The 27,589-nt window shown below is 32.4% G+C and overlaps 1 protein-coding gene across 1 annotated transcript in view; it reads left to right on the forward strand.

The window, feature by feature from the left end:
* The window catches only part of LOC140452251 (dual serine/threonine and tyrosine protein kinase-like), a 115,726-nt gene that overhangs the window by 47,762 nt on the left and 40,375 nt on the right, over positions 1 to 27,589 (forward strand). The window contains exons 3-4 of the mRNA XM_072546390.1: positions 23,761 to 24,084; positions 27,018 to 27,201. Coding sequence (XP_072402491.1) covers positions 23,761 to 24,084; positions 27,018 to 27,201 — 508 coding nt within the window. The remainder of the gene's footprint in view (positions 1 to 23,760; positions 24,085 to 27,017; positions 27,202 to 27,589) is intronic.

Consider the following 27,589-nt stretch of genomic DNA (forward strand, 5'->3'; position numbering starts at 1 on the left):
AATTTTTTAAATCTTAAAATAGAAACTCTTGTTCTAAATGCGAATGCTGTTGTGAGTAATACCCAGCTGCATACTCAATATATTCTTCTGAAGATTGGAACTCTTTATCCAATAAAAATTTTAAGTTGGTTTTGAGATTATTTTAAGCCAGTGTGGTCCAACCTTTTATACGTTGCGGGCCGTATTAAATTTGAAATTATTATGAAGGGCCAGAGAACTCGACTCTGGCCGAAATATGACAAACGAAATATTATTTACAAGTATTTTATTATGGTTTACAATTTACATGTTATGTTTAAAATTTAACATAAAATAAAAAATTAATGGAATATTTGAGGCAAGGGTTTATCCTCTACTAACTTTTGCACATCTATATCTATGCTAGTCGTAGTGAGTCTAATACACGCTTCCAGAGAATCGTTTTCCACGCGATTACGTGTTTTAGATTTAATATGCTTCAAATAGCTTTATTTAATATGCTTCAAAATATAAAAGAACTCACTGTACTTTTCAATCAAATATATGATACCAGTGAAATTCCATCGGACTGGTTAAAATCGATCTTTATTCCTCTACCTAAGAAACCAAACGTTAAGAAATGTAGCGATTGTAGACTCATTAGTTTAATGAGCCATGCCGTTAAAATACTGTTGCATATTCTTCTAAACCGAATTAACAACAAGTGCGAAGAAATAATTAGTCAAGAGCAGTTCCGGAGATGCCTTGGAACTAGAGAAGCACTATTTTCTATGCAAACACCCCTTCAACGATGTTGGGAGGTAAGAAAACCCGTATATATGTGCTTCATTGATTTTGAAAAGGCATTTGATCGCGTTCAGCATACCAGACTAATTACCGCCTTGCAGAGCATCCAACTAGATGAGAAAGACATCAAACTTATTGCCAAACTTTACTGGAACCAAACAGCCATTATTAATACCAACAACAGAGAATCAAAGCCAATCAGTATTGAACGAGGCGTAAGACAGGGCTGTGTACTGTCTCCCACCCTCTTTAACGTGTATTCTGAGAATCTATTTAGGGAAGCTTTAAAAGATCAAAAAGGAATTATCATAGGAGGAGAAATAATTAACAATATACGGTACGCCGACGATACTGTGATTCTAGCTGAAAACATCGACGATCTGCAGGAGCTAATCAATAGAGTTGACATGGAATGCACAAATTGGGGACTGTCGATAAATATCGATAAAACTAAATACATGGTGACCAGTAAAGTGGATATCGGCGCAACCCAACTGATATTAAACCACCAACCGCTGCAGAGAGTTCAGAGATTCAAATACCTTGGATGTTGGATTACCCAAAATCTGGATCCATCCTTCGAAATTTGATGTAGAATTGAACAGGCAAGAAACTCATTTCAAAAATTCAAGCCTCTATTATCCAATAACTCATTAAATTTGGAAATCCGTGAAAAGTTTACAAGATGTTACGTGTGGTCTGTACTTTTGTATGGATGTGAAACTTGGACTTTAAACGCCGATATCATGAATAAAATCGAGGCGTTTGAGATGTGGTTGTATCGAAGGATACTAAAAATTCCATGGACTAGCAGAACCAGAAACGAAGAAGTTCTTCGAAGAATGGGACATCAACGAACTCTATTAAATATTATTAAGAGGCGTAAATTAGAATATCTTGGACATATAATCAGAGGACCAAGATATGAGTTCCTTCGGCTAATTCTCAACGGTAAAATCGAGGGAAAGAAATGGATAGGACGGAAGAAACTCTCTTGGTTGAGGAATTTGCGGCAGTGGACAGGTTTGACAGCGGACCAATTACTACACGTAGCGCAAGTCCGAGATCAGTATAACAATATTATAAGCATGGTAGTCGCCGACGTTCCGTAGGGATATGGCACTCTAAGAAGAAGATGCTTCAAAGCAGAAAATGTACTTTCACATATATACCTACTACCAAACATTGAATACAATTTCAACGCAAAGTTACGAAGTTTACGAAAACGATCCTTGGAGACTAACTTCCAAAAGGTACTAATGTCTTCATTTTTCTTTGCTAGAAAAAACGAATCGGACTGTAGTTCGCCCAGCTCTAATTGGTATTCTGCTGATTGGTTCTGGATGTTGATTCCCATTGGATTGTTAAAAAGCTCAAGATCGGGTTTTAGTGCATCAAATTCCGAAAACCGTTCATCGAATTCTCTTTTTATTTCTTTAAGAACTTTCGCAAACCTCGAGAAATCGACCATGGTTTCTTTTTAATTTATTTCAAAACACGCATGAAAATGTGTGAGGTCCTCTATTTTCCTGCAGTTCTCGAAAAGATCAAGTTTTTTGCGAAATGTCTCTATTTGACCAACCAACTGTGATACTGTCTTATTTTTCCTCTGGAGTTGTAGATTTAATGTGTTCAAGTGAGAGGTAATGTCTGTTAGAAATGCCAGTTCATGAAGAAATGTTTTGTTCTTAAGCTTTGTTATAAATACGGCCACGTTAATAACAATTTCAGTTTCAAAAAACAGTAAGATCTCTTTTCTTAAAGAAAAAAATTTTTAAGGCATTTACCTGCACTCAACCAGCGTATCTCTGAATGTAGGGGGACGTCCTTATATTCAGTATTTAATTCCTCCAAGAAAGAGATGAATTTTCGGTGTCGCTGAGCTTTGTTTTCTCCTCTTAAGCTGTTTACTATCTGCACTACAGTTTTCATAGTATAGTTGATTTTAATTATCTTTTCGCAGAGATCCTCTTGATGGATAATGCAATTAAACATAATACAGTTAACACCATTTTCCCGCAAAAGTCCAGCCAATCCCGTTATGCGTCCCGTCATTGTTTTTGCTCCATCGGTACAAAGCAAGAGCACTTTTGAAAACCGTCTATATTTTTCACAGCGTCACTAACTGCTTCAAATCTATTTATACCTTTGGTCCTGTCTTCCATGTGGTGCAGTTTTAGAAGTTCCTCAGTTACACAAAAATCTTCACTGATGCATCTAACAAAAATTAATAGCTGATTTTTGTCAGTAATATCAACAGATTCCAGGGCTAAGGAGTAGTACAAACAATCACGAACTGTGTCGACCATTTTTTTTAAATACATGAGTATTCAGCTCATCAACTCTTATAGATACAGTTTGATGGGAAACTCAAACACATTCAAAATTTTTGGCCATCTTTTCATCTCCAAAGGATCGCGTCATTTTAACGGCACACCGCTTGATCATTTCTCCATCTCTAAATGCTTTTTTACTTTTGACAAGCTCTAAAGATCGTCTAGTCTCTAAACTGTCGGTTTTGTAAATAGAGATGTTTGTTTATTCAATTTAGCTTTTCTTCACTTAGAATAGTTTTGGTTCTCCCATTTTTTTCGTATACAACTGACCCAGTGCGAACAAAATGATCCATTAATTTTTCAAAAGCTCTTGCGTTTCTTCGCAATTTCTCGAACTTTCGTCTAATATCCAGATCATATCTGTTAACTCTTCTACAGAAAAATTAATTTTTAACAATAAAGACAAGCCACATAGACCGATTATAAAGGTAACAATATGAAAACTATCATTTTCAAAGCCAACCGTTTACGGTTTAATAATATGAAAACTGTTATTTTTTCAAAGCCTACTATTTTATCTTTGTAATTGACACAAATGGCCTTTTACTTATTAATGCGCGTCACAATCGGCAGTTAGGAATGTTTTATTAGAAATTCCTGGCTTTGAATACTGTTGATAAAACAATCTAAAAATTGTTACATCAATTGTATATTGTTTTGATTTGTGTTTTGTGTGAGTTATTTATTGATTAAAAATAATCTTATAATATATCTTATAATATATATAAAATATGGCCTCTGCAGTACAATGCGGCGTCAGTTTCAGCGTACAAGCGAAGCAGTAACATCTCCAGAAGATGCCAACCCCTAGTGTTGGCAAAACGTCGAGAACTAATCTCAGAAGACAACGGCCTAACAGCCCGAACAAATAGTTTAACAAGTTAGACGATGGCCGTGTTATATTATTCTACAAAACATATATCTTGTAGGAATTTTAGTAACGTTCAATAACATTTAAGTAGTACAATAATTGTATTAATTCGTGAATGTTCTGTATTATTGCTTAGAATTAAGTTTAAGTAGAAATGAATTTGAGTGTAAAGCAAAGAATTGAAATACTCATGATGATTGGGCATGGAGACAAATCGCGAACTCAGATGGAAGTGTGTAATTTATTTAATGATAAATATCCAGAAATACTCATCACGCAGTCAACAGTAAGTAAGATTAAAAAGAAATTTCGAGAAACTGGTACGGTTGAAAATGCACCCAAATCAGGTCGTCCCTCTGTAAATTATGTTACAACATTAGATGTTCTACTTGCTTTTGAAGAAGATGTGCACACTTCTGTTCGTAAGGTTAGTAGTGATCTCGATGTTTGAAAAACAACGGTACACAAAGTAAGTAAAATGTACAGTTGTACAGGAATTAAACGAGGATGATCCAGATAAAAGAATACAATTTTGCGAAATACTGATGGATAACAGCCACCCAAAACCCTCTCTTGGTTCAAAATATTCTTTTTTCTGACGAGACTACATTCAAATTAAATAGCGAGGTCAACTGTCAGAATTGTAGATACTGGGCAAAAGAAAACTCCAACTGAGTGCGGGAACATCATACACAAGGTAATTTAAACGGGCCAGCATACCTTCAGTTTTTAAGTGGGTATCTCGTACCTGCTTTAGTTAATTTATTCCCCAGTACAATTAATCTTGGAGGTTTTGATAAAAGTTTATAGTTTCAACAGGATGGTGCGCCTCCGCATTATGCTTTAGATGTTCGAAGGAACCTAAACGAAATTTTTCCGAACAGGTGGATTGGAAGACGTGGACATATTGAAGAACAGCGAGGTCGACAGACCTCAATCCTTTGGATTATTTTATGTGGGGTCATTTAAACAATGTTGTTTATAAAACGAAACCTTCAAATATTAAAGACTTAAAAACAAGAATTCGTAAAGAAATAAACAATATTTCTCAATAAAGCATAAACAAGGTTCCACAAGAATTTGTACAAAGTTTGGGTTACTGTCAAATACAACGTGGCTACAATTCGAACATTTCAGATTAAGAACATTAGCATCTTCAAAAATAACATATTTTTCTTTGTTCGAGTCTAATTTTCGATAAGGCCTTCATTTTTGGGGTTCTAGTACAGCTGCCCAATCTAATGTTATTTTTAAATTACAAAAAAGAGCAATACGGTATCTTTTTGGCCTCAGTAGAATAACACATTGTAGAAGCTACTTCAAAAAGCCCGGGACTTAAAATCTTCCTTTTTTATATATTCTAGAAACTGCTTGCTTGATTCGTAAACACCTACTTATTTTTCCAGCAAGACCTAATCATGACTACTCCACCAGAAATTCAAGGTTTGATGTGTATTAGTGAGATTATATGAGTTAGTAAAGAAATCTATATTCTGCAAAAAAATTTTACAACCATCTACCTTTGCAACTTAAATCTAAACTTCTTTTCTTCAGTTTCGTAAATTGACAAAAGCCTATCTATCTGAAAGACCATATTTAGCCCAGTCTGGTTATACAAAAATAATCGATTTCACGGCAAAATGTTTCGCAGATATCTGAAGCTTTAAAGACATAGGTGGGGGTTACTAGATGATGAATAGATAAAAAGATACTCCTATTTTTACCTTGCGTTTTTTTTAAACAATAATTTATGGTCAAAATTTGATTTTTTATCCATAAGTTTTTTCCCTTATAATTTAAATAAACAATATTTATACCATTTTTTTATATCAAGAATATCTTTATTTTCCCGTTTTTTCAATTAAAATTGATAAATAATTTACGGAGATATTTCTAAAAAAGCAGTTTTTTTGCACTAATGTATAAATTTAATTAATTTTTTTTAGATAGCTGGTAAAAAACTCACATTTCACAAAAAAATAAACCTTCTATGAACAATAGTAACGAAGTTAGCGACAATTTTTTTGTTAATTATATCTCCATTCTTTATAAACATTAAGAAGTAAAATTTGCACAAATTTTGAATGAAAATCTAAACTTTATATTGAATTTTATAGCTATAAAATTCATCAAATTTTTCGAAACTTAAAACCTTTCGAAACGAAGTTACTTTCGAAAGATCGACATAGGAAAGTGGAGGGGAAACTGTTTTAGCTCTTCGCTGCAAAATTTAATATTATGGTTACGGATTTATCATTCAAAAGCTTCAACAGTTCTGTAGGAATTTCATCATCCATTTGCTTTTCCATTTTTAGCGTTTCTTATTGCGTATTCTACTTCTTCTTTCAATATGTCTGGCCCAGTTGCATTGATTATCTGAGTTAAGTTGTTTCTATCGTCTTCAAATAATTCATTCAGGTATTCTGTCCATCTTTGTATTTTATTCTCTAGATCTACAATAAGATTTCCATCTTTGTCTTTAAGTTTACCTATTTGGCATTTATTTATGCTTCCTGTTATCTCTTTTACTTTTTTGTTCATATTGAACGCATCGTACTTTTTCTCATAGGTTTCCATTTCTTCACATTGTTCTTTAATCCACTCCTCTTTGGCTTCTTTTATCCTCTTTTTTATGTGTTTATTTATTTCTTTGTATTTATCTGGGTAATTCTTCATCTTTCTTCTTTGTTCCATCAAGTCTAGTATATCTTGTGTCATCCACCCCTTATTCTTTGTTGTTGTTTTTGTAAGATGTTTCTTTCCTTCTGTTTGTATAGCTGTATTTATGTACTTTAATTTTTGGTTAACGTTGTTTTTATCGTTAATTTGTTGCTGCACTGAACGGAGGTTTTCATTTATTTCTTCTCCTGTTTCTTGTCGTATATTTTTGTTTCTAAGTTTATTTAAATCTAGTGCCTTTCTGTGTGGTCTTCTAATCTTTTTTGGTCTCGCCTCCATCACAGTAACTACCGGGTTATGATCTGAGCCTATATCAGCTCCTGGGTACGTCTTAGTACATTTAACAGCATTATGATACCTCCTTGCTATCATAATGTAGTCTATTTGATTTCACACTATTTTTTCTTTGGTGTGTTGTGGAGATGTCCATGTATATAACCGTCGAGGAGGTAATTTGAAAAAGGTATTTGTTATTACGAAGTCTTCACTTTGGCAAAATTGAATCAATCGATCTCCTCTGTCATTTCTGTTTCCAAGCTCATATTTTCCTACTTGTTCTCCTACCTTACCTTGACTCACCTTGGCATTAAGATCGCCCATTAATATGTTAATGCATGGAAAGACTGACTTAATAAGTGAAGACAAACAACCTGCAACAAAAAGGTTCAGACCTGACAGTGAAGTCGAATAAATGAACCAAATTTTAACTTTTAAACCAATGTATGTAAAGAAAATAAAAAAAGTAAAGTTCAATAAACATTGTAAAATTTATAAGGCAAGTGATGAAAAAATCGACTTATTTTATCAAAGCAGTAAGGCGATTAGATTAATATTGTATATCATATTTGTAAGAAAAATAGAATAAAAATCAATATTGTTAATTATAAAAATACAAACAATTATAATTAATATAAGGAATATAATAATATAATGTGTAAAAAATTACCTGAAATTTAATTTATAAAATATATAAGTATTATTACATCATTGATATAAAATGAAAAAACATATGTTGATTTTCCGGGATTTTCCGAGATTTATGGGGGGTGAAAATTATGTCATCATTATTAATACTGCGACAGACTATTCGAGCAAATTAAAAAAAGTAAGTATTTATGGTGAATTTCAAATGGACTCAATTTTTCCGAGTTTTCCCATATTTTCCGGCCAGTGAAAACTATGTAGTTATTCATATTTCGACGAGCTACCCCGGAATAAAAAAAGAGGCTTGCAGCTGCAAAGGAAGCCGAGATAATGTAAATTTTTCCTACGTGTTGCAATCTGAAGTTCCGATGCCGAAAAAAAACGGAGCTGAAACAGATATCCTCTCCACTTTCCTATGTCGATCTTTCGAAAGTACCGTCGTTTCGAAAAATTAGATAAATTTTATAGGTATAAGTTTCAATATAAAGTTTAGATTTTCATTCAAAATTTGTGCAAATTTTACTTCTTAATGTTTATAAACAATGGAGATATCATTTTTTTAAAAATAGTCACTAACTTCGTTTATATTGATCATAGAACGTTTTTTATTTTTTAATGTGAGCTTTTTTACCAGCTATCCAATGGTTGTACGTACAAGTCTGTAGCTTGAAAAATATAGAAGTTATTACAATTGTTTATAAGTAAAAAACATACCCCTTTTTCAAACGTTTATTTTGTAAATAATTTCGATGAAAACTCAATATGCATTTAACTTCTGAGATAGTCTAAGTCTTAAAGAATCCTATGAAATTTGCTGAATGTGTCTAGCATCATGCATAGGGCAAGCTCAATAGTTTAAATAATTAGCCTCAGGGATAAAAAAATTAAATAACTTATAAAATATTTGACTGATCGGGGGGAAATTTCGCACCATCTAAAAGATGGTAATTCCTTGATGTTTAAATGTATTAATACCATTTTATTTTGTTAATAAAAAAATTAATAAAATTTATAAATTAGTGCAAAAAAACTGCTTTTTTGCAAATATCTCTGCAAATTATTTATCAATTTTAATTAAAAAAAACGGGAAAATAAAGATTTTCTTGACATAAAAAAATGACATAAATATTGTTTATTTAAAATATAAGGGAAAAAATTTATAGACAAAAAATCAAATTTTGACCATAAATTATTGCTTAAAAAAAACGCAAGGTAAAACTAGGAGTATCTTTTCATCTATTCATCATCTAGTATGCCCCACCTATGTCTTAAAAGCTTCAGATATCTGCGAAACATTTTTCCACCTTTTTTTTTAACCAGACTGGGCTAATTATTCAGTGGAAGAGTTTCTTAACGAATGACTAAGTATTTTTATATATACTTGGGTATCACATGCAGCAATTTATTCGTAAACTAGTTCGTAAGGTTTTATTATGCAATTTGCAATTTAGTGAAATTTTGCAAGGCATTGTATATTTTATTATTTTTTATGATATTGACAATTTATGTTATTTTAGTAAATTTTAATTGTTATTTTTTTTTGACTTTTTGTAAGCTTTGTCCATAAAATTGTACAATTTTCAGTGACAATAAAGCATATTTCTATTCTATTTTCAAACGTTGGTTATATTGACACAAAGGGTGCTTTGTGCTTTGTATAATTGTAGCATGACATGAAAATGATATATTTACACTGGTAAACTTATCCCAAAAATGAAAATTTTTGAGTTATCTAGTTGTAGTATTGAGGTGACGCTATAGTTTTATACTTTATGTACATATTTTTAATAGGCTTTTTCCCATTCACTTAACAACATCCAAATGGTATATCGCGGTATAGTTTTATCTCCTTAACGTAATTATTTTTTATAGCAAGAAATAAAAAATTAAATACTAGGCCAATATAAACCATGATATCGACAGAATATGTTTTTTATAATTTATGAGCTAATTTATAATTAATTGCAACAGCAACAAAATTATCTTTCTAAATAAAAATGTTAAATATTTAGATTTCAACATTTAATGTTCTAGAGAAATAAATGATGTGGATGATATAACTATAGTAGGTCGTGAGAAAAGAACATTGAAAATAGCTCTCAAGGGATGGAATTCGAAGGAAAACCAGGAGGAGTGATAGTGCTCTTTTACTCTTATTTTTAATCAGCTTTGGCTATATTTTATCTTATTTCATCAGATTGCCATTTATTTCTATAGTATATTTGAAGAATAAGCTGGAGTAAATTCTCAGAAAAAAAAACTAAATTGTTAAGCATATTTTAGTACGTGTGCTTTTCGTACAACGTCAATATTTTAGCTTATTTTACGTTGGGTTTGACTATTTAGATAGAAATTTTTCCATGTCACATGGACTATCGTAAAATTTGAATACCTGCTATTGTTAGAACTGTGTAGGCTAGGGATGATTCAGCTGGTCATAGACGTACTTTAAGGGTATTACATTATTCGTTTCGGTTTGTTTGTATATTTAAACCATTTTCAAAGCATATTATATTTATATAAATCTGTTTATTGACCCATTAAATAACAAGAAATAAAGAAACTCTTAAAATAGATAGGTGTTTAGTTAATGGTCTTTTGATAGTTTAGATAGAAAAAGTCGATTAGCGAAAGATGGTTTCTGATAAATGTGAATGCTATCTTAGATAGTATAAATTTCGATTTTTTTTGGAAAACCAATGATTAATAAAATGGTTAATGGTCTTTAAATAGTCATTCATTAATATCAGAAAATTTTTGTTCAGTCGATTATAAGCGAGTGAAGAGATCTAACACAGTTGTTTTTTGCAAGAGTGAATACTGAGTTTATAGAATATGGAATTAACGTGTGATTATATACCAGTTAAAAAAAAGTTGAATCATTTATCACTTAACGAAAAGAGTGTTATCCTTAATGTCTACAATTATTTTAAGCAACACAATCCTTCCAATACTGTTGATAGTATAGTTGAAATTTCGTCTAAAGTAATGGGATATATAAAATCAACTATATATAACATTTTAAAAGAGGAAAAATCAGCTGGTATACCGCCACCCAAACCGAGACCAGGAAGACCAAAATTGTCGAAAGTGAATGTGGATGAATTTTTCAAAAATGCAATTCGTAGAATGGTCCACTCATTTTTTTTAACAAACAAATACCAACTTTAGATAAAGTTTTACAAGCCATTAGCGACGATCCCGATTTACCCACAATAAGTAGAGACAAACTTTGAAAAGTTTTGTATTTGTAGGGAGAGTTTGGAAAGATAAAACTATAAAAACATGTCGACAAGCATTTCTGGAAGGATATTCAACTGGTTTCAAGGAACCAACAGGTAAAGGTCGACGATTAATTGTTACCCATATAGGTAGTATGAATGGATTTCTTAAGGAGGGTTTATGTTTGTTTGAATTAAAAAAGACCTGTAATTATCACGAAGAGATGAACAGAGACGTGTTTGAAGAATATTTCGAACAGATGATTGAATTTATACCTAAAAATTCAGTTATTGTGATGGACAATGAAAGTTACCACTCTAGATTAGTTGAACGTTTACCAACTACTCAATGGAGGAAAGATGAAATTGCAATGTGGTTAACTTCTAAGAATTTAATCTTTGACGATACAATGACAAAAGCAGAATTATTAGAGCTTGCTAAAATTAATAAACACACTTATAAAAAATATGTCATTGAGGAGATAGCCAAAAAAACGAGGAATTGAAATACTTCGCCTACCACCGTATTATTGCGAGGTAATCCGATTGAATTAGTATGGGCCGAAGTTAAAGGTAATGTTGCTCGAAATAATATAATTTTTAAATTGTCAGATGTTACTATTCTTTTTCATAAATCAATATCCGAAGTAACGACTGAACATTGGCAAAAATGTATTAATCACGTTATAAATATTGAGAAAAATATGTGGGAGTTTGATCAATATAATGGATAGCAGTATAGAACCTATAATAATTCATCCCGGATCAGATAACACTTCGTCTGAAACAGAATATGAGGAAGCTTAACTTTAAACTGTAGGTCAGAAGTTTATTTTACATTTGAACTAATTACCGTAAACTTCATTGTTAATTTTTGTTTATTTTTTATTGCTAATATAATTTTCATTCTTATTTCCAATATTATTATTATTAAGAATATTATTATTTATTAATAGGAATATAAAAAAAACTTACAGTTTTTATTTTACGTTTCAGTATAATTTATTGTATTTTATATTAACTGTATGTTTCACAAATAATAGAATTTTTATTCTTTTTATGTGTATCTTTTTATTTTAAACCAGTATTGGATTGGATTAATTTCTTTGTTCTAAATATCCAAATAAATTTAACGCAAACTTTTCTTTTAAGATTACGTTTTAGTTAGAAGATGTGCACGCCTATGTATTTAAAGGTTTAAAGATGAGTATTCTGAGAATTTACTCCAGCTTATTCTTCAAATATACTATAGCTTCTGGCATTTTACCTTTACTTCGGCACCAATTTTCATTCCCTATTTTACAATATCTCTATTTATAAAGCCAGTGTAAGATCAATAATGACATATGCCTCAGAAACAAGACTCGACACAGCCACAACACAACGGCTACTAGAAACGGCAGAGATGAGAGTACTGAGAAGAATTACAGGAAATACGCTAAGAGATCGAAAGAGAAGTGAAGACATCAGAAGAAAATGTAACGTCCAGTGTATAAATGAATGGACACAAAATAGAAAAAAAGAATAGCATAACCACAATAGGTTGTCACTCCATTGTCATGGAGTGACAACCTTCCGTAGATGTATTAATTTGCCAATGAACAAGCAAAATTGCTTATAAAGAGGAAGAAGACGAAGAAGACAATATCTCTTAGATCTTTTAATATTTTCGTTTTATTTCTTACTTGAACTTGGCTTCTGTTTTTAACATTCTTCCCGTTATCGTTACGTTATTGCATATCTTATCTCTATCCATTTTCTTGACTGTCCTCATTATTTCCAGTATCTAATTTATCAACTCATGCTTTTCTGCGGTCCATTTATTCTTCGTATTTGTTATTTTTGTCTTGATTTGACCCAGTTCTTCTTTATATGAAGCTAGGTCATCACGTACATGTTTTAAGTTGGCTTTCACATCTTTTTATTCCAGCTAAAAGTCTAATTTCATGTCGCAATATTTTCTTTATCTGTTTTAAGGGTCTTTTATACTGGTGTTGTATTACTTTTTGTCTATAGTAAAAGGCTGAGACGAAACTAGCGCCACAAGAAGGCGTTACGGGTAGCGTCACGAAATAGCGGTTCTTCACATCGATTCACTACTCTCGATTATACATGCTGTCCAATTAAAAACAATATTGAATCAACTGTTTAAATTTTATAACATTTTTGTCTTTAACTTTTATGCATTCGTGATACTAGATTATGAAATTTTTAGGTATTTTAGTAATAAAGAGTACTCTTACTTTAAGTCGGTAGGATACACCGTTTTCTAGAAAAATCGATTTGAAAATTTTTCGTTTTTTACGTCTGGATAGGAGTAGTTGACGATTATCTACTTAAAATTATCTACTTAATCTGTGGAATTACCTGCTCGTTTAAATGGTGCTGATGACTTATATGGCCTGCAAAATGTTTTACCTCATTTGTTATATGGTGCCTTTAAATATTCGGTAAACCTTATGGTTTTTACATGACGGCTGTCCGCCCTTATACAGGAATGTACGGTCCTTTCTTCATAATACCTACGAAGACCACTGTATTGGAAGAGGCGGTCCAGTTGCTTGGCCAGCAAGGTCGCCGGATTTGAATACTTGCGATTATTGTGTTTGGGGATACATAAAAGCAATTTCCGTTCCGATACAAAATCGTGCACAACTCTGCACTCTGCAAATTGTGCAACACAAATCGCAGTGCTTGGTCACAACTTTTATTGGCCCGTTTTTGCTTTCAGATGTCTGCCCCACTCGTAATATCTTCGCCACATCGTTTTGTTAAAGGCCAATACTGTGGAAGATGCGCTGTTATCGGCATTTATTCTTTCTCGAATGATGCTACTTGCTGATCCGGGATGCCATAAACCATCAAATTATTAGCACGTTCAGCGCGACTCTCAATTTCAGGCAATAATGTTTCCACATTAGTTGTACCACCGACACACTGGTGCTGCTGTTGCTTAGCTGTGTCTAGCTCCTCCGTTAAGGACTTGATTTGCTCTTTTCGTCGAATGAACTTGTAAGATAAAAAAAGTATTTTTTGAGAGAAAGTACACAGTCTTGGAAAGCACAAGTGGAAAATAACACGGCATCTATCACTTCTAAGAGCTTTTTCAATTTGATCATCATTGATTCGTTTTAAACATTTTTTACAAGATTTTATTTTCAGAATAAATCCTCGAAAATTTTGGTTCAGAAAAAACTAAGTCTGAACAAAAATATCTGTCAAACCAAGAACTGTGACCGAAAGATTTTTATCAGATCTTTACTTTTTTGTATGAAAATAGTTACTTTTAATCACTTATTTTAGCTTAATTACGGAAATTAATCAAAGCAAATTAAAATGAGAGGAAACTTTTCCAAACTTAATTTATTTGTATTCCTCTGCTCGATTATTGTAAATTTAATTCTCGAAAACAACTTCAAGTACTTGCCTAATTAATGTAATACCTACATAAAAACTAGTAAATAGTACAGGGTCCCAAAAAAGCATCACGATAACACCCAAAATAGTTAAAAGTGGAGGTATAGATGTTTTTACTATCGATAGGCAATTTGCTTGAGAGAAAAATTGGGCGGGTTTATAGCATACAGTATTGCAAGCGAATCATTAATTGGTTAGTAGTAAGCGGATGATACACCCCAAGTTTATGTTCAGTCCAATGTCTCAACATGTTTCAGTCTATAGGTAATTCATATTTAGTCCAGTTTGTGGATATTGGCAATTTTAATTTACATTTTTACAGAGTAAGTTCGAGTGTTAATTAAACTAAATATTTATTGTTTCCCTCGAAGAAGTTTTTCTTCATTAGCTATGGTCATCGTCCATGTTTTGCATCCATATGTTATTGTAGGTCTGACAATGGATTTGAAGAATTTGATTTCATATCCTCGTTAAGTTTTTCGATTCTCAAATGAATACTCTTCTCCTTGTCTTTTTGTACCTTTAAGTCTACCTCTTCTTATTGCTGCTTATAATATATATCTTCTTCTTAGAGTGCCGTCTCCCTATGGAGGTTGGCAATCATAATGGCAATTTTTATTTTTGAACTTGCTGCTCTAAACAAATCAATCGATCTGCATTCATACCAATCGCGTAGATTCTTCAACCATGAGTTCTGACTTCGACTAACAGATCTTCTTCCTTGAATCTTTCCCTGTATTATGAGTCTCAAAATTTCATATTTTTGTATAGTGGTGATTAGTTCTGTTACTTTACCGACCCTCTCCAGTACTTCTTTATTTGTAAATTGATATTAGTTTTTCATGTCTTAGTTTATCGAAAGCTTTTTCGTAGTCAACAAAGCACAAGTGTAGATCAACGTTTACATACCGACATCGCTGAATCAATATGTTGATGGCAAATAGTCCTTCTTGAGTACCCATTCCATTTCGGAACCCGAACTACGTCTTGCTAATATCCTCCTCTAGCCTTTCGTATATTCTCTTATGTATTACTTTTAGCAGTACTTTTAAAGTATTACTCATGAGGCTCAGTGTTCGATAATGAGAGCACTCTTTTACTGTTTTTTTTAGGGATGGTTATAAATGCTGACTTCAGCCACTCTTGTGGTATTATTCCCGTATGGTACACCGTGTTGAATAAATCTAAAAATACTTCCAGGTTATCCTCTTCCACTAGTTTTAACAGTTCTACTGGTATTTCGTCTAATCCAGCTGCCTTATTGTCTTTAGAGTTTTTGATAGCATATTTGATTTCATCTATCGTGAGCTCCTGTCTCTCCCAAGGATTTAATTCTTGTATTTTCTGCATTTCACCTCTTTCATCTTGGAAAAGTTCTCTAACGTACTCCTCCCATCGTCTTAATTTCTCTGGTAAATCTATTAGTAGTACTCCTTTTTTGTCTTTTATGTGCTGTCTATTTCGACCCATTCCAGTCACTTCCCTTATTTTTTGTGCATATTTCTCATATCATATTTTGTTTCTAGTTCTTCTATCTCTTTACATTGTTTCATCAAATAGATTTCCTTAGCTGTTTTGATTTTTTCCTTAATTATTTTATTGTATTTCTTTATACTTCTGTAGATCTTTTCCTTTATATTTCCTTCTTTCTTCCATCTGTAATAGTATTTCTTCTGTCATCCACTGTTTTTTAGCCTCTGACCTATGTTGTATCAAACTTTCTTAAGCTGGTTTCAGTAATGTGTTTTTTATATTATACCACTTTTTATTTACATCCATAATTTGTTTGTGGTCAGTTAGTGTTTTTTGCGTATTAACATTCACATTATTTTTTAATTTGTTTTTTATCTCTTCGTTTTTTAGCATTCTTACATTAATTGTTGGTTGTTGTTTTTTAAGTTCGATTCTTTTTAATTTTATTTTCACGTCAGCAAATAACGAATTTTGGTCTGAGTTAACATCTGCTCCAGGATAAGTTTTAACTGAGGTTATAGAGTTTTTATATCTGCTATTTACGAGTATAAAGTCTATCCGGTTTCTGACAATGTGGTTTTCTGTATGTCTAGGAGACGTCCATGTATATAGTCTTCTCTTAGGAAGCTGAAACCAAGTATTGGCAATTACCATAGTCTTTTCTTGGCAGAATTCTATGAGCCTTTCTCCTCTCTCGTTTCTAGTTCCTAATCCGAACTGTCCAACTATATTTTCAACTGTACCTACTCCAATTTTTGCATTAAAGTCTCCTAAAATGTAAGTAATATCTCTAGATTTTGTTACTTGTTTATATTGTGCAATTCTAAATAAAACTTTTCGATCTCATCTTCGGTTTTATCAGCTGTGGGAGCATAGACTTGAATCATATTAATATTACAGTTCCGTGCTTGAATTTTTAGCATTATTATTCTTTCTGAGATTTGAATCACACCTAGCACTGATTTTCTAATAGTGTTGCTCATGATGAAAGCTACTCCATATAGATGATCAGTTTTGTCTCCTCCAGTGTAATAAATATTGTGGTTATTTATTGATATCTGTCAATTTCCTGACCATTGTACATCGCTAACCCCAAGTATATCTATATTTACCTCTCTTTCTCTTTAATAACATTATGTAATTTTCCAGGCTGATACATACTTCTTACATTCCAGGTAGCTATTTTTGTCTGAGAGGGTTGAGTATTTTTTTTTGGTTTTTTGTGCAAGGGTTTCGCATGTTGACGACCGAGGAGGCCTTGCGTTCTGATGGATGTCATCCCCTGTCGGTCTCCGATTACCATAATCAATAATGTCTCTTGCGCAAATAGTGCTGGCCATTATAATTGATACTAGAGATGTTATCACGGACCTTTAATGCAGTGGTTTCTCGTTGCCTTCTGCATTCTGATGCCGTTGACCACTTTCTTGGTTCATCCGCCTTCGAGACCAATTTCTCAGTCTCAGGACAACAGAGTGTCCTTCCACTTACTAGCTCATCCGCCCTAAGCCGTTGGCCAGTAAATGGTGGATTGCTTATCCAGGCAAACACTCGGACGCCAGAGCCTCGTTAGTTATCTAGCAGGATGTACCAGAAGACCATGATCTAGATCATCATACGAGCAGGTGAGGTTGACATTTGAATAGGAGTGGCTATATGTTGCGCTTCACTATCCCATTACATCCCATAATATATATATATATATATATATATATATATATATATATTTATATATATATATATATATATATTTATATATATATATATATATATTTATATATATATATATATATATATATATATATATAAATATATATATTTATATATATATTTCCCATCATTAAGTTGAAAATAATCGTGGAATAGAAAATGTATGAATAATTATTTTATTAGTATGCATTCTAAGATACAAAATATGATTCATTGCATATCTTATAACATATAATTTTTCTGTTATTGAAAATTTATGTCTTTACATTGATTAGTTGAACTTGATTCACTTCTTAAGGTCAACGTTAACTCTTATTTGAAATTAATACACCAAACCAATCAACCGACATAAAATCATAAACAACCAAAATTTGATTTAAATAAATTTTATTACTGTGGTTGATATTTCAGCTTCAGTTAGATTATTTTGTTTTTAAAAGAGAATTTTTTTATACAATGCCTACAAAAAGTCTAGGATACATTAAAAGATTTATTGATAAAAAACACTAGAAGCACGAAAAAAACCTAATATACAGTTTCTAAAAGCACAATTAGCCCTACCAATTAATACAAAATTTTGCCAAAACCCAAACAAATGGAAATTTGGGAATAGATAGCTGACAGTGTTTATTATTAAAAAAAAGTTTACAATCATAAAGTACCTCCGTTTTGCAAAAATTTTTCAAATTGAAGGTACTTTATTTTTTCATATATTGGGCTGTATTTCGTAAAATAATGAAAAAAAAAAATGTTTTTTAGAAAACAACTGGCATGACATTACCTTAAAAAATTGATAAACATTAAATATATAAACAAATAAAAAACAATTATTTTTGGCATTAAAAATTTTTAAAATTTTTTAAGCAGCTTTTGAGTATTTATTACATTTTTTTATGTTAATAATTAAGTTATTTATATAATATTAAAAAATATCTTTTCCATATATATATACCTACATACTATATATCATACATAATTTAGTTTATTTATTTTATCAATTCAGAAAGGATTTAAAAAAAGGTTTGTAATAAAATGAATATGAGAAAATAAAATTATAAAATGTGCAATTAATGATCATCTATTTATCAAAAATAAAATTATTTTTTACAATCAAGATCTTCTTCTTCATCTGATGTAAAACTAGCTTCTGAGTCCACCAGATTTTCAATGGAATTATTTACAAAGTCAATATTTTGAATTTCTTGGTACTTATCAAGTATCATCTGATGTACTTGTATCATCTTTATCGTCAGAAAGTTTGGTATCTTCCTTTTTATAATTTGCACAATTACCTGTTTAATAACTTTCACATACAGCTGAACAAACCAATCCAGACATTCTATTTGCAAAGTTTTTTACAATAACTTTTACAGTTACAGATAAAACATTTAGTTTTATAATACAAAAAGTCTTAGTTGATCTTCGAAGCTTTCTTTTAATTGGAGTATACTTCAATGCATTGACTTTTTCAAGAATAAATTTATATGTAAAGTTATGTTTTTAAAGTTAACTGAAATTAATTTTCCGATAAAAAAACACGAACTCATAGTACATTAGCAATAGTGGGTTTAGTAGTATTACTTTTAATTCATCATCAAACCAAGAAATAGGAGCTTTACTATTAGTTTGTGATTTTTTATCGAAAAATTAATTTCAGTTAACTTTACATACATTTCGGTAATAAATTGAGCTAATTCTGTTGATGTTTTGAAACAGCATGTTTCAAAACAAGCTTTTAACTGTTTTAACATTATGTTGCCATACTTGTTATATGTCTTTTGTATGTATTAGCACTTTTTGTTTTTAAGTGGAGAAATTAAGAAAGATGATCTGAAATACATAGTTCCACAATTCCACAACCAACTATCTCAGTGCTTATGTTTGTTAAGATGTTATCTAAACAAGTTGCTGATCTAGTTGTGATTCTATTAAATTCGCTAATATTTTTTATTATGGTTAAGTCAAAAGTAGAACTTAGATCACTGAAATTGTTTAGTTTATTTAAAGCTTTTTTGAATGCTGAAATCTTCAATTATTATTATTTCTAAAAAATTAACAGAGCAAAATCCCAACAACTTTTCAAATAGAATATCTTTAAATTCTGCATCTGACGTAATTCTGAAGGAATTGGATCGATTCACCTTGTTCTCTTACAAAGTGCACGATAACTCATGTCCGGGGAAATTCTTAGGTATGTTTCCGATTTTTTTGTACTATAAGATTGTTTCTACTTTGCAGCATAAATCCTCACCTTGTCTTTTGATGCTAGCTCCTCACTCTCGCTGTTATTACCCACAACTTTTACATACGACCGAGTTTGGTTGACATTTTGACGAAGACTGTGGATATCATTCATTTTCAAACTTTGCTGTGCCTGTATTAATGCGCTTGGGAATTGCTGATTTGTAATTGTTATATTTTCACATGTCTATTGTATACTCTTGATTTATTTCCATCTACTTTAACGGCGGAATTTGGAGGATGACTGGTAATACCGCTTTATTTGTTTGTATTTGGCATATGTTTAACCTCCAAATTTGCTGAGTTTTGTAGCAAATTTATAATATAATCCTGATTACTGATCGTTCTCTGATAATACGTTTTGAAGCGTCTAATTGAAGCGTTATCATCTTAATAACACCCTTGGTGCATAAATAACTATTAAACCATTGTTTTTACAAAAGCGGGCGCTCATTTGTACAATGAGAAGTTAGACTAGCAAAAACTTGTGCCCCAGATCTTGTGTCTCTCTCTTATACTCGCCACAGCATGAGCGCCCTTCCTGTCATAAGCGCTTCATGAACTATTAAAAGACAATGTTTTAAAATGAAATGGGCCCAAAATACTTATCGGGAAATGATAGAACAAGGTTTTAACTTAAATTTAGGTTTGTAGTAACAGTGGCGCACACAGAATTTGTCTTAGGGGGGGGGGGTTTGAAATTTTTTTATGCTACCTCCATTTTGAGTCCCTAAAATTTTGGTTTTAGTTTAATTTAAATTACTAAAGATAGCAGTGCCAAAGATTCAGGTATCTATTATCCTGCCTACCAACTAAAACCACCCTCTCTTACTTGTGCGCAGTTGACTGTCGCACGTACCGTACTCCGAAAGTGGGGTGGCCACTGTAAGGCTGACGTCATTTTTGGAACACTCCCTTCTCTTATCTAGATCTTATCTATTGTTCTGAAGCTATTTTCTTGTAGCATTTTAAAGTAATTACTATTTTAATGGGAATACGCCACAATTGAAGGTTAAAATAAGGTTATTGACGTTTGACATTAATCCAACTTGTAAATACAATACATTCCTTCATTTCATGAGCGTCGAGGTCTACCTCTTTTTTTTTCTTCCAGGGGGCTTCCATTTGTGAAGTTTTTGGGACCAACGTTCGTCAGGCATTCTCAATAGATGTCCAAACAATTTTGAATCTCTTCTTTCTATTCTGTCAATGACCGTTTCTGTAGCATTCATGTTATTTCTTATAGATTCGTTGGTCTTCCTTTCCTGCCTTGATGTTCTAGCACTTGTTCTCAAATAATCCATTTCAACTGCCAACAATCTTCTCTTCAGGTCTGCATTAATTGTCCATACTTCAGAGCCATAACAAAGAACTGATTCAACCATGGTTTGCCCTATTCTTTTTTTGTTCCTTTTAGAAATGTGATGATCCCACCATAAGGAGTTCAGACATTCTACAATTTTACGTCCCTGAGTAATTCGTGTTTAATTTCGGTTTCTCCCATGCCGTTTTTAGCAATAAGTGGACCTAAATATTTAATTTTTTTCACTTTTTTGATTTCCACGTCCTCGTCTATCAACACTTCAAACCTTGCATCTGAATTGATAATTAAGCAAATATTCTTTTTTCTTCATGCTGACTTGTAACCCCCTTTTTAAATATTCTCTCTATAGACGCTTTATTATAAATTCTAGATCATAAGAATATTGAGCTAGGATGACTTGGTCATCCGCAACGTTCAGGAAGAACAGTATGTCATTTCCTATGGGGATTTCCATTGCCTGGCAGTGGTTTTTCCAATTTTGGAGGGCTGCCTCAATATATAAATTAAACAGTAAGGGTGACATACTGCATCCTTGTTTTAGTCCTTTTGTTACTTTTATTGGCTCTGATAGTCTATATCCGATTTTTAGGTAAGTAGTGTTATCCCTGTATACTTCTGTGAATATTCCTAAAAGGTATGGACTAATGTCGAGTTGTTGTTAAGCTTGCCACAATTTAAGTCCTTTTTATTATACGCCTTTTCTAGGTCGATGAAGGCTGGATGTACTTCTGTACCAACCGCTATTCTTTTTTCTATTAATTGTTGGAGTATAAACTAGTCATCAGTGCAAGATTAAAGATCAAAAATTCAAACGTCAATAAACTTATTTTAACCTTCAATTGCGACTTATTCCCATTAAAATAGACATTAGATCTTATCTCTGTCGTTAGCCCGGTTGGTGTTTCTCTTCTTGTTCTTTCTTTTTAATGACTACTCGGATGTAATTGTGAACACTATTCCATCCCTCCGTATTTCCCGTTATATTCACGATCATCTCTCTTACAGTCACAGGGTTCATACCTATTTCTTTATACATTCTGTTTCTCTCCACTGTACATATATTACACTCCAGCATTGTGTGAGTAACAATGTCGGAATATTCGCAGTAGAGGCATTTATCTGTATCTGTCTTTCTGAAAAGATACGCCGTAAAACAGACAATCTACCCAGTCCCTTAGACTCGAGATCAGCATCTTTGTCCACTAAGCAACATCTTCCTTGTTGTTCTACTCTTCTTGCCATCTTTCCATTAATTTTCCCTTTTTTCTTTTTTTTTATAACTGTTGTCAAATGCTTTCTTCTCCCATAGAGATGTCTCTTTTCTACTGCTAACGCATGCAGAGGAACACAACCCGTCATAGTCCACAAGGCCGCCGCAGATACAGTCCTGTAGGCGCATTCTACTCGCAACAAACTCGTTCTGTCTACCTTTTCATAAGCCTAATATTAGGTATCTATATCTAAATATAATGAAAAATATTATTAATTATTGTCTATTTATACAATAATTATTGTGCTCTACATATTTAAAGTGGTAATTTAATTACTCAATCAGCGTTTTGGATTTTTTGTATTGTGTTTGAAAGATAAGTTACATTTTCCGACTATTCTTTATATATTGTTTACTACTTTATATGCCCGGGTAGGGGGGTGGTTTAACCCCCCAATCCCCCCCCCCCCCCGGGTGCGCCACAGTGTAGTAAATTCAAAAATAATGTTTTTACTTGTGTTTTTAAGCGTTGAAAATCGTAATCGTAATTATTTATCTCAAAAACGATCAAGTTTACAAAAAAACTACAAAAGAATTATTTTGTTCAGAGGGATCAAAAAAATTCAAAAATAATTTGTCCGTAAAATTTGTTTAAGAAAAATTGTTTAAAAAATTTGAACAACTTTTCGCCTGGGCGACCTCTTTAACCTGGTATCTCATGAAAGTGATTATGCTAAAAAATTTCATGGGAATATTATTCCGATCGAAACCGAGCTTTTCGCCTTGTCTAAAATGTACATTTTATCATAAGTCATTTTATCCGAATTTTTGAATTTTTACTATCCTGGAACACAATACATACCCCTTATGTTCGGTAGCTGATCATGAACTTTTGTTCTTTTAGTAACGAAAATATTCTGGATAGTCAATTTTCCACATGCGAAAAAATATTATATTTGTCGTTGTATCATTCCTATAATTACCAGCATCAATTTCGAAATCATTGCTTAGGCTAACCCTTAGTAATAGTTTCTACTTTTGTCTTTACCCCACCCTCGAGAAACACAGACATTTTTGGACAATGAAAAAAATGGCTCTCTTACCTTTTGGTTCCCGTAGAAAACAGACGTTGTTTTTCGTCTCTCTTAATTTGGTTACCGTAGAAGACAGACTACTTAGTTTACTAAAGTTAGTTAAACTTTAACTATTACTCAAAAAAGAAACAGTACCGTGTGTACATGTGATACAGTACCTCGAATCCGTTAAAATACAACTCGAGCTCATATGAGAAACATACGGCGTGTGATTCTACCGTGAGTGTATATAACAGTGATATTAGTAAGCGTTTTTATAAACTTAAGTCAACGATTGTCTTTATAACATTTAATTACCTTTTCTAATTATTTTGAACTAACCCTATTGATAGAGTCCTAACAACTCTGACATTATTTTAATAATTTCGCATATGTACTTGACCTTAATTGTACAATGGATAAGAGAAATTAGTGAGCTGTAGCGCCACAGTAAAAGATACATTTTAAAGTTTTGTTTCAGTGGCCTAATATTTACGTACTCATTTTTTATTTAAGGTGACGTTTGAGTTTGGCCTCTCGAAGGCTATACGCTTAACTTTGAATCAAGAAATCGAGATAGTGGAAAAACTCCAGGCTCATGAAAAATCATGGATTACGATACCCGAAGCAGATCTACAACGGAGCGATAACGATCCGCTGGTGGATAATTGTACTTGTCTGGAAGTCGAACTATCACATCCAATTCTAAAGGAAAATGTTAATATCATGGTACCACCTGACTGTTCAATCACGCATTTGATTGAAGTTTTTTACAAATATATGGGTAATGTTTTGCCGATCGTTATTTACGCTATTTCAGATGGAATTTTAAGTGACGCGGTAAGTTAACATGTCCGAATCCTCTTTAAAGCTATACCCAGTGGAAACGTGTTTCCTGTATATTATTAACCTTTGTATTGTCTCTGGGTACGCCTGGACCCAGTAGTAAAATTCAAATGTTTATATATTTAATATATCGTAAATTTGAGACGTGATGTTTCATGATATCCTTAAGATAAGGTTTATATACAATTTAACGTATTTGCGTTTTAAAATATCAGTTTGGTTTTCTTTGAAATGAAAGAAACACATCTGTTGTTTATGGATCCACCTGTACCCAGAAGTGTTTCCAAATGTAAGTGATGTTTGTTTTGTTTATTTTTCTGAGAAGGGTGATTAGATTTTGTGGGTTCTAGTTTCGGAAGCGTTTGTCGAGTATCTTTAGTGTTGTACCAGAGTTGATCGCTTGAAGTTTAGAGTTGAGAGTGTGGTGTATAATCATCTGTGAAAAACAGAATAATAAGCGCTTGCTGAAAAATGAGCTCCAGGAGAGGACTCACGGAAGAGGAATTACGAAAAATCCTTGAAGAAGTCACTAGTGATGAAGAGTTAGTAGATGAAGAATTTTCTGAAGAAGATCATGTATCTACGGTTGATGATGACAAAGATGAAAGCGAAAATTCCGAAAATGAAATAGAAGTTCCTGAACAAGAAGATTTACAATATACTGCTCGCGATGGGACAGTTTGATACAACTATCCACCACCTCAGTCACGTGTAAGGTAAGTGGTGGCTCAAGTGCTACACATATTTTCTTACTAAATTTGTGGGTTTCACTAATTGCGTTGTATATTGTTTAGATCCATCAATATACTAAATCCTGTGCCAGGTCCCACCAGATATGCCACTCAACGAATTACCGATGAATCTATATCTTCAATGAGATTGTTTTTCACTGATGAAATGCTTAATTTACTCTTAGTGGAAACTAACAGAGAACGTGGTCTCATTTGTAATGAAAAAATGTTAACTGTAAAAGAAATATCACTGGAAGAGTTAGAAGCTTTTATTGGTAAATACTTTCATTACAGTTATAAAATAAATTAACTTGAAATTTTGCATTTTTATTCAAGGTTTACTTCTTCTGGCTGGTGTTTATAAAGGTGCCAGAGAACCTCTGCAGGAACTTTGAAGTAATTCTGATGGTAGGTCCATTTTTAGATCTTCTATGTCTCTAAAACGATTTTGTAACATCAGCCATTGTTTTCTGTTGACGAAATGATGATAGCATATAAAGGAACCAAGGCAGGTAACCTACGTCAATATATGTCCAAAAAACCAAAAAAATGGGGTCTAAAAATGTTTGTTCGCATTGGAATGTCAGGTATTGTTTACGACTTTTTGGTATATACAGGTTCAAGCACATTTACAACTACACAATTTTCCAGTTATGAGGAATCGTTGGGACTCTGGGCCAAAATAGTTATTGTAGATGTCTAGAACCATCTTAAATCCAAATGAATGTGTGGTTTATTTCGACAACTTTTTCTGTCCTTTGGAACCAATAGAATACCTGAAGAAAGAGAAACGATTGGTAAGTCTTGGCACTATTCGCAGCAACAGACTAAGAGGTTGTATACTAGATTCAGACAAAGCACTTCTCAAAAAAGGCCGCGGAGGTTTTGACTACAAAGTTGACAATAAAAATATTATAGCGGTAGTCAAGTGTGATGATACTAAATGTGTTACTTTGGCTAGCTCATACGTTTCCCACAGCCCAGTGCTTCAAGTAAAACGGTACAATAAAGAACATAATAAAGTTGACGACGATCAACAGTCAGGCAATATAATACTCACATGGGCGGTGTTGATCTGTCTGATATGCTTATATCACTATATAAAAAATCATTCAAATCGAGGAGGTGGTATCTTTGCATTTTTAGCCAGCTCATAGACATCGCGGTGAATAATGCTTGGTTGCTTTATCGAAGAGATATGGAAGCTTTGGGAAAAAGGCACGAAAAACTAAAAAAATTTCGCGGAAATATTGGAAGATCCCTGATTCTTTCAAAAAATGTAAGAAAATTTCGATGATCAAGTGCAGTTCACCAACCACAAAAAAAATCAAATTTCCTGTAGCACCTCGTAAAACAGTTGACGTTCGCTTTGACAACTTAGGTCACTTTCCAGGGTTTATTGACAAAGGAAGATGTAAATTGTGTACTGACGGTCAAACTACAGTTTACTGTGAAAAGTGTAAAGCGCGTTTGTGCTTGGTGTCAGGAAAACAACCTATAAAACTGTTTTGCTCTTTATCATAAGAAGTGATTTATTGGGCAATGTATCTTGTGAGATACACCTCGTAACTTTTTTTCAGTGTATATTTTAAGAAAAAAAATGTTGTTTTTATGTATTTTTAAATAAATGTATACCGAACATACATTAAAATTTATTTATTTTGTTCAATTTCTTTCCTTGCCCGTTTAAGGGTAAATTTTTCCTTTTTTTCAATTTTACTTCAATGTCATCTTTTCTTAAAGATATTGAATATTTTTTCATCTTTGATGGTGGAATCCACTGTTCACATTAATGCTTTTTATGATTTTCACGCGGAAATCGATAAAAAGTACAACCACTTTTACTATTACTGTAGCAGTTTGAGATGAACCAAATATTGCCTACCATCGTTTTAAATAATTATATGATTAATAATTATAAGATATAAAAGTCTTACAGTGATGACAAATTTGGCCGATATGAGCGCTTTAAACGTGATGTATATCCCTTCCGGTCAGCTGGGCAGCACGAATATGATACCAGAGAATCGTTGATAGAGAAAAGATACCTGGCTAGTAACTATTGTGTGATGGGAGCCCGTAACATTTCCCGTATCAATGGATGGCAGCATTATTTATCAGTGTCTAAAATATTATTTTTGAGAAGTTCTAAATAACACTGTACATAAATATTGCTTATTGTTATATTTCTTTTAGAACATTCAGGAGATAAAAAAACTAAAAACTATATACAGAGTCCCATTTTTATTTGTTAATTTGATAACTAATGAAACTTTGAGTACAGAGTCTCTCACTGAATCGGAACAACATTTAGTTGAGTCGGAAAACGAGCAAGAATATACAAATTTACAGAATCTACGTGATCAATTAGTAAGACTGGGTAAGTATTACATTATTTCACCTATCTAATAAATCTTCGTAGAAGGAAATTCGCCATAAGAGCAACTTTAGTTGGTATTGAGAGGGAGTCATAAACTCCAATTATGTATAAAAAACGGTTAGAAACTCTAGAAAATACTTTGACAAAACTAAAAGTAGCCCAACCAAAAGAAATGTATTATATGTACCTATTAGATTTAAATTGGGACCTTTTCCAAATCAAAATTTGGGCGAAAAGAAATTATTTCTTCATGAACGTATCGGTTTCATTTTACGGAATCATTGTTTCTCTCTTTTCAGTCCTGACCTCTCGGAGGGAGTGTAGTGGTCATCATGATGTCGTTTATTGTCCGTCTCCAAAGCTCTTTGTATCTGGTTATTTCTTTTTA

Source organism: Diabrotica undecimpunctata, chromosome 10, assembly GCF_040954645.1.
Source record: "Diabrotica undecimpunctata isolate CICGRU chromosome 10, icDiaUnde3, whole genome shotgun sequence".
Taxonomy (NCBI): domain Eukaryota; kingdom Metazoa; phylum Arthropoda; class Insecta; order Coleoptera; family Chrysomelidae; genus Diabrotica; species Diabrotica undecimpunctata.